The sequence below is a fragment of the Cimex lectularius genome, unplaced genomic scaffold (genome assembly GCF_000648675.2).
Source record: "Cimex lectularius strain Harlan isolate CLEC.00 unplaced genomic scaffold, Clec_2.1 scaffold19, whole genome shotgun sequence".
In the NCBI taxonomy this organism is placed as follows: domain Eukaryota; kingdom Metazoa; phylum Arthropoda; class Insecta; order Hemiptera; family Cimicidae; genus Cimex; species Cimex lectularius.
Window position 1 is genome coordinate 979,294 of NW_019392664.1, and position 9,425 is coordinate 988,718.

A 9,425-nucleotide genomic window follows, 5' to 3' on the forward strand; every position below is an offset into this window, starting at 1 on the left:
GTTGAGATGGGAAGTTAGTATCCCAGTGGATCGAAGCCACGATAGCTCAAGTGGTAAAGTAGCGGCTTATCTAGTCGAAGGTCGTGGGTTCGAATCCCGCTCGTGACTGACTTTTTTATCTCAACTAAAAACCTTAATTAGTTTTTGTAAATGATGATTTATTACTTTTAGGATGTTTACGTACAAAAAAGTACAAAATTCTAATTGAGTGGGTGCTATTTAGAAACTTTACGCATTTACATAAAGTGAATTTATGATTAAATATTGATTGTACAATTTTGATTTTTACAAAAATAACCAAAAATTAAAACAAAATTAACATCATTTTTTAAATAAATAATTTATAATCTCTGCATAATGAAAATTCATGATTTTTGTAAATTAATAAATAGTTCTATAAAAATGATAAAAACAGTTCCATGTTGTTCAAACTCGTTGTTTTGTTCTTGTTGCCTCAAATGTTTCATCGATTTCTCCTTCGCTGTCTTCTTCTTCAGGTGTCTCTGTGGTCGACGTAGTCTTGGGTGTCATTTCGGTGGTCTCAGGAAACTCTGGGGTTGTGCTATTATTATCTTCTTCAGGATAAAAAGCTTCCGGGCAATCCTTTTCATCCTCGAGCATCCTACATTGGCCAAAAGTTGGGTTGAACCAAGATCCTGCTGGGCACTCGCCGTCCCTGACTCTGAACCCTGTTAGTAATCGCGTGCACTCGTGGTATTTTTGACAAGAGGTCTGATCTTTGATTAAACCTAGAAACACAATTTGATTTAATAGTATTCATAAATTGTTTAAATTGTATTTGTATTAACCTTCTTTTTCGCAAAGTGGTTTACAATTCTGTTCCCGCTCGTTCATACCCAATCCATCAGGGCACCTGAACAATTCGACCGGTTGGTTTCCTGAGCAAATCGCATATATATTTGGTTCTCCGGGGTATGGTGTGAACCTCCCTTGCTTTCCAATGCACTGGAATCTGTAGCACTGATTACCAAGATGCCTCACACACGATCTCGTCTTAGGATCGTATACATCAGTAACGTCGCAGTTGTACTCTTTGGCTTTGCCCTTGGCGCAAAAATAATATTTTCTGCACGACATTAAATCCGGATAGTAGCCGTCCTGTGCAGGACAGGTGAATTCTGCTGCTCTTAAAACTACCCTTCCAGAAACGCAGACGTTGAGGACTGGGTTGCATTTAGGGGTGAGACCCTGACAAGGGATAATTCTCTGCCCTCCGGTAGTACACAAACTGACAGCCGTTTCGTTATAACATTTCACCCTCGTTGTTCCACTACAGTCATTCATTCGCGATTCTATCTCCAAATACGAGCTGTCATAATGGCCCAATAAATTTACTGATGAAGATACCAGCTCGAATCCATCATACTGTGGATCTAGACTTTGAGGTGCTGCAAAGGTCTACAATAAAAATCATTGGTTCATAATTTATTAAATAATTATCGCCTTTTACATGCATATATTTTTTATTACACAAGTGTAAATTATAACCATCTTGAATTTAATGGCTGTTTTTAAAATTTATATTCATAATGATTTGCCCATTAAGAAAGGATACTCACGTTTGTAATAAGGAAGAGGGACGTTAGTACAGCTTCAATTTCCATCTCGGTTTGAGCCAGTATAATCCGCGGGGCTTCTTAAATACAGAAAATCGAATATGCACCGGAATCCTGTTGTGTGCTTAAGAAATTAGCACAACGAAAACCGCTGGAGAAAGATTTCGTTTAGCTGTTCCGAGGCTTTTGTATTTGTTTGCTCCGGTAACGATGCGAATTCAAAACACCGGGTCAGTGTGTCGAGTAAATATTTTCCACGTGTAAAAACAGTTACCTCTAATTAATACTTATGAGTTAACTAGGTTTTTCTAGTCGACCGAAAATACGCCATGAATACTTTTCGATAGTCAAGGTTTAAGGTTTTGTTTAGAAAAAATTAACAAATACAGTTCGGAATAAAATGAGACCCGTCAATTATGTGGTCAATAAAGGGTTCAAAAGTGCCAAATACGTTTACTTCCTGAAGCCTCAAATATTCCCTAGGTTGCGCAAAACCACAATCAACTTTTACACCCAAAAAAATCGACTATTCGCCCGTGTTCAATTAGGATAGGGGGGCCTTTCTCCCAAAAAATCAATTTCTGGCCTGAGATAGCTGCAAATCCTACTTCCTGTCTGTTCGCCATTTTCCTTCAGCTACGTCTCTGTACTCTGTAGTAAAATATGAAAGGAAGCCCCATCGAAGTAGAGCATCTTGTGAAAGAATAGTTGCGTCACTGAGCTTACGCAACTTTACACAGAAGACAATATTTTCGATTAAACGCCCTATTATTATTGATTACTCTCAAAATGTTTAATTCGAATAAAGTCACAGACTTCGACTAAATGGAAAAATATCGTTTTTGACGTCGCTTCCTTAACTTTTTAGCCAGGGCCAAAAAACGCCTTTCACAGAACAAAATCCAGGGCGAACCCCTCGCAGTCAAGTATTTAAAATTATATACTTAAAGTATATGTATGTAGTAAATTAAAGTTTTATAAATCAGCATTAACCAGTCATCCCTAATTAGGTGATGGAGAGGGATATCACTACGAAAACAAACATAAAATTGTCATACATTTATTTACAAAATCTGGAACACAAAAATCAAATTGGAACGGAATCAGTAGGTATGGAAAACTCGAGCCAATTTTGAAAAGTAATAATTTGAACATTAATGATTAATGAATTAATAGGAAGAGTGGGGTTGTTTTAGCACAACTTGGATATGTTGGGCTTAATTTGTGATTTGTGATGGATGTCGGTTTCAGCATCTTGACAGTTTCCGTAGTTAGTTTTGGTGGCTGTATAAATATAAAATCCAGATTCGCATAGGTAAGTTGTGGCAAATGGACGTTTTGCTTTTTCAACAAGTGGTTGAAATTTTTTGTTTTGCAGACGGAGTCAAAAATAGGAGTAACTATCGGACTCGAAAATAGATTTCAAGGTGGAGTCTGAAGTAATGTCTATCAAGCATTTGTATTCAGTTGAAGATAGATTGTTGAAATTGAGAACGGTTTGACGACCAATTTCTGGTCTTCCAGCATTGTATCTCGAGCAGTTGAGAAGTAGTGCACAAAGGACATCTCCCAACTTCGAAGGTGTTCACACATCAACCAACGTCCCATTCCAAAACTCCAGTTTTTCTTTAAAAAAATCCAGACTCCACTTTTTCCTTCTCAAAGATAAACCCAAAACTGGAATTTTCTTTTGAAGGCGTGAACTTTGTCCTAGGCATTGAAAGATGTGACATTCTTCCCTTGCAAAGAAAGGCTGATCTTATTCATTTTAATGAAAATATCTTATAAAAACGTCAGAATACATTGCCACTTCTCATCATTAAAAAAATTGGCCAATTTGAAATTGTGGTCCAACAATAAAGATAAGACTTCAGAATACAATTCCTGTAATCGTGAAAGTGCTTTCTCCCAAGACAGCCACCTAACTTCTGTATGGTGAAGCTGGGAATGATGAAGGCTCACATCAACCCATAGTATTGTAAAAAATCTTGGCTTCCATGGCTACTACTTGATATAACTAATAATTATTCAGAAATTGTGAGATGCGGTCTGGTGTGATGTAGGTTTCAGAATAACATTTTCTTTATCGTGCCAAAGTTTCGATCTTTATTAAGATCATCTTCAGGGCCTGGGATTTACAAATTTATTATAATTTGTTTTTATTTTAATTTATAAATTAATTTAATTTATAAATTAATTTATATATTGGGATTTATAAATTGTTTACATTTAACAAATACATTTAGGATGTGGAAAAGTGAATTTATACAATGCAAAATATATTTTTTATATTCAATCAAAGTATTTCAATCACACCAGACCGCATCTCACGATTTCTGAATAATTATCGATTAACGGTCACTAATCACCATACATAACTAATAATTTGAACAGACTCATCAAAAATGTTTTTACAAGAGGCTGACATTTGGTTCATAGCTAAAGCATATCTGTGGAGAACATAATGGCTGCTGCTGCAAAACAAACTTTCGTTTTCAGTACTCATTGTTGTTAGTTTTTAAATTGTATTTATTCATTTTCCATTTATTTTTGCAATTATTACTTTTTCTCAAAGTTCAGACCGCCAGGGACCACAGTTTGTGAAACCCCAATTTAAACAGTTATAGGTGAAAATGGCTTAAATCGCAGATGACCTTTAATACTTTACAGACCAAAACAGTGAGCATAATCAGACCAAAATGATCGGAAACGACCAAATTACTTATAAACTGGAGGATAAATAGAAACACTTTACTTGGAACATTACTGGTCTAAATCAGAACCAAGTAACCAGCTACTTGGTTTATACCAATGGTTGAGAATTAATATGAGAACTTTATAAGATGATAATGCCTGATATCTATGTCAAATTGCTAGATAGTCCAAACAGCTTGAGCTATTTAATTATTTACAAATATAAGATGTTCAGCAATGCAAAATTGTATGTTGTAGAGGTGTGGATGCAAGTGATGAGACTAACTATATGACAACCTAAAATGTCAAACCCATTTGGTTCAACAGCATATCCAATTTGTAATTTAAGTAAGGACCTAATGATCTTTAGATGTTTGGTTACATGTATGTAAAGAAATAACAGTAATTATAATTGGAATGGGTATATGGATTATTAATAAATAAAACAATAGCATATTGTATTTCTGCAAATTAAATATATTTATTGTTGTAAAGATCAAACTTGGAAAACACTTGACAATATGTTTGGTATCAGGGCACAAAGAAATTCTGGGTAACTAACATGTAGACAAACCGACCAGAGGAGGATCGGCAAGACCATAGGCCCAGAACCAATAATTGGGAGAACAAGATCAAAAATAAGACTTCCTACTTAGTACACAAAACAAAATAAGTGGATGAACTACCAGACACAGTAAACTCATGGTTAAACAACCCTCACCAAAACTGGCAAACAAATTACTGAAGTTAGACAAGATAAAACTCAGCAAAATGACAGGACTATATACTGGTCACTAGCATCTGAGATATTCAATGATGACCCCATTTGTAGGTTATGCAATGTGAAGAAACTTCCACCCATATCATTTTTGAATGCGAAGCAACTGCTCAGTGGAAACATAACCTAGGTACCAAGACGACCTGGGAAAAAGAATTGCAATGTCAGTCAATACTTACTACTTCATACAAGGATCAAGACAGTTGAACAGAATAAGGAACTAGGCAAAATACAGTAAGCCAAAAGGCTGCAGAATACCGAACCCCCGCTTTCTAGTATCCTTTCATCATCAAGCTCATGTTGAACTAGAAAATATGTTCATCTAAGCTCGTTTTTGGTTTTGATTTTACTCAAATTTCAGCTTTGCACCATCTTCAAGTAGAGAAGTAAGTGACCGAGTGTCAACCCTTTTGTTAAGCATACGTTCACCAACTTAACCTAATAATTTAGGTTAAAATCAATTTATTTGACTTTAAGTGTAAAGTTTCTTAAGTTTCAGTGATGGTGGAAAAACAATACAAGATCAATTTGATTCTTTTATAACATTTTTCATTTAAGGAAAAATGCTCTATTTGAAAAATTTTAAGCCAGACGTTGCCAGAAAAATTAACTGTTAATAATAATTATAATTTCACATATATGGTTGGTGTATAAGTAATACCAAGTGTTTTTAGGCGTTATTTTTTATTACAATGAATATTTCGGGCTCATTGGCCCATCCTCAGCAACCCAAATCGGTCATTCCCCAATTCTTACCTCATATGGAGTCTCATACATCCATTATAATAATAATAATAAAAATACGCCACCTTTGTTTTGTTTATCTATACCAACCATCTAAATTATAAAACCATGAAAATATAACAAATACTATAGCAATATAAAGATAAAATTAAAAACCTGTCAATTGTTATTGACATTGCTCTGAACTTGCAATATTTATAAGCCCATTATGAAATTAATTAATTAATACAAATCAAAATAGTATTTATTTTTATATTTCATTATTATATCATAAGAAAAATGAAATACTGTCATGAAAGTGTTTTATAATTTCACGTGCTTGGACTTTTTTAACTCATGAATAGGAAATTTCAGTGAGGAGCTTTGTGAACCATTTTGCTGCTCTGGAGGCTCTTCTTCTTTATCTATAGTGTAAATGAAAAATAAATTTCTTATTAGAAAGAAGCTTTTTATGTGTCATAAATAGTCTAGTTAAATCTATATATTTCTATATAAAAGAATCTATCTATATAATTCTGTATAAAAGAAATAGTCTGTATTATTACTAGTAATCATAATTTATCATGAATCTTTGTTTTATTCTTCAACATATGCATAATAAGAGATACATCAGTGTAATGTTGATAAAGAACATTTAAAGCTAATATAACAAAACAGGCAATTATGATATTTAGTACTGATTATATGAATAAGTAATGAAGATTTCACTATGCTGAAAACGGCGCACTGGGTCACTTATCGGGTCCATCTTCATTCATGGATTTGTTGAACTACTCAAATGCGTTTTGGCATTGCACCGTCTTGAGTGAGGATCTCGACACCCAATACGAGACATATTGTTGAAAGTGTGAGATAGGGGTACATAGCACAAGTCGTAAAAGTATTTCCGTGTACTAAAGTATACCTCGTGATTTGGACGCCTAACCGTCGAAATTGAAAGGGGGGGAAGAAGTTTTTAAATTCAAATTTTGCATCTCCTGGAAGGTACATCGAGTTAGAGCAGTTTAAGAGAATTCTTGGCTGATGGCAGAGTTTCAGTAATTGAACCAACACTTGACAACAATAAGACTCACACTGAACCTGCATCTAAACTGGCATCAGGTCACTTATTAGCTCTCAAGTTTCATGCAGCATAAGCTCACTGCCTTATGGCCAACATGCAGTGTCAACTGCAAGATTTCACTGGTGCTAAACATAAACATAAAATACTGTGCTAAACCCCGATACCATCAGTTCATATAACTTTTGCAGATTCTTTCCTATTTTTAACTAAATTTTAAAGATATATAAATTTGTACTACTTACACACTTGACTTGCTTTTGTTAAACCATCCTTTCATCCCATTTATTTTTTAGTTTGTTTACATCTTTTTTTATACATGTCATACAGTATGGTCAAACCACGTTTAAAATACGTTTTTTGAATTAATCTCAAATAAAATTCCAAGGGCTATGCTGGGATTCGAACCTAGAACCACTGATATAGACTAGGGGTCGGATGTCCTAACTACTTGGCTACCACGGTGCCCAGTTTACACATTCTTGTTCGCACTTAATTTAACGGATTTAATGCTGTATGACCTACCTATAATCATCTTTGGTGGGATGCTTTCTTAGATGTCATTTCATCAAGCATACTTTAAATGAAAGTGATAGAATCCTTATTTTCAGAGCTACAAGTCCTTTAAAACATAAAAACTATATTACCATCATAAATTGATATTGTTTCTCCAAAAGATTGTATTTTAGATTTATTTTTTATGTTATTTGTTATATTTCATAGATAGAGAAAAACATTAAATTAATTATTATTTAAATTAAAAAACCAACATGTTAACAATTAATAAAAATGACTGGGGGCCTCGAAGGCCACAACGGTTAGGGGCTCATCACTCAAAAGTAACGGCACTGCATTCGAACCCGACGTATTTACCAATGGGATATTTTTTTAATTTTTATTATGGTTAATTGTTTATTTTTTAAGTTGAAACAGTTAAAGAGTAGGAGCGGGCAGCACCCTGAAATCAATCTATTAAAGAACCAAACAATACATTATTTTTGTCATCAAAATCTCCAAGAATTGCTACTTAACAGATTTTAACACAAAGTATGTTCCTGTCAAAAGAAAAACAAACAAAAATTACATTAATAGAGAAAAAAAAAAACGAGATTTTTATTTTCAGTTTGGCCAAAATCTTAGTGAAGATTATAACGATTGCCTGGGAGGACAGCAGTAACAAATTTCACGTTATATGAATAAAAATTTTAATAAAAAACCATCATTAATACATCCCACCTGATCTGAATTTTGTTTTTTAATCAATAAAGGAGGTCCAAAATAAAATTACACGGCCAATTTAGGTGGGAAACTTATAATAATACATAAATATATATATTAAGATCCAAATCACAAATAAGAACAATGTATTATACTCTTTGTTAGGAAATTAATCACAACACTTGTAAATTGGTTTGTCATGGGAATATCAATCACAATACCCCTTTTTCTTGTTTACAAAATATTAACAAAAATGCTTATAAAATAAAAAGAACTCCATAAATCGGAAATTTGTTATCAATGGGTTGCATTTCTTTTGCAACAATGAATAAAAATTGTGACACCTGTCAATACTGAACAATTGCTTTGGTCTTCAGGATCATATCCTTTTTTTGAATACATACATAAAATTATAATTATCAACAATGCATTCATCTAATTAATTATTTGTCCATTAATCTAGAATTTACAATATTCCAACTCACATTTGTCAACAAACAGCAAAATCGCTAATTTAAGAACGTAGCAAAATCACCAATAAGAAAAATACATGTTTAGACAACAATTATGCTTTATTTTATTCCTATCTTAAACACTGCAATTAATTGTAACTCATTAAAGAGTCAAGTTAAAATTAATGTTTTAGTGGTCTAATTGACCAAGTTACTTCTTTCAATTAATTATTCTTTTTATGTAACGTTTTGGTTGAGATAAAAAAAGTCGTCAGCAGGATTCGAACCAATGTCCTTCGGCTAAATACGCCGCTGGTCTACCACTTGACCTATCGTGTCTTCGATCCTATCGGAAACCAACCCTCCAACTCAACCTACAACCATTCGAATTTTCCCTTTTTTGCCATTTTCAAATGTTCTGTAATCAGGATTCAATTCTCAGCAACTTATGTTGGTTGTGGGTTCGAATCCCCAAGACCTTACATAAAAAGAATAATTAAATGTTAAGCTGCTAAATAAGTATTGCCAAGTCCTTCAATTAAAAAAACCAAAAAGAAAAAACCTGGAATGTCCAATTAACAACTAGCATTATATTATTCACTTTATTAATAAAAATCATGAAGGTTTTTCCAAACCCTCCTTCTTATAAAATTAAATTAAATGTTGCAAAATAATTATTTAAGCTTTAATTTTTTTTTAAATCGACTAGCTTTTTTTGTTATAAATAAATTTGTCCATTTTTTAAATATGTATATACATGTTAACAATAATAAGCTAAAAAAATAAATTTAAACAAGGAAGCAGTACTTTACATAAATTAAGGAATAAAAGGAAACATTTTGTCCTCTAAAATGTTAGTTAACTTTCAAATTGATGCTGAGGTTTTATTTTGGTTCTGCACT

General features: G+C 33.2%; 1 protein-coding gene across 1 annotated transcript; it reads right to left on the reverse strand.

Annotated features, from left to right (window-relative positions):
* Positions 1-354: 354 nt before the first annotated feature.
* Positions 355-1,640, reverse strand: LOC106662107. Its single transcript, XM_014385916.2, has 3 exons — positions 1,581-1,640; positions 810-1,419; positions 355-749 (listed from the first exon to the last, which is right to left on the reverse strand). The coding sequence occupies exons 1-3, from the start codon at positions 1,623-1,625 to the stop codon at positions 427-429; spliced, it is 978 nt and encodes a 325-aa protein (XP_014241402.1). The 5' UTR covers positions 1,626-1,640; the 3' UTR covers positions 355-426.
* Between the last annotated feature and the right edge of the window lie 7,785 nt (positions 1,641-9,425).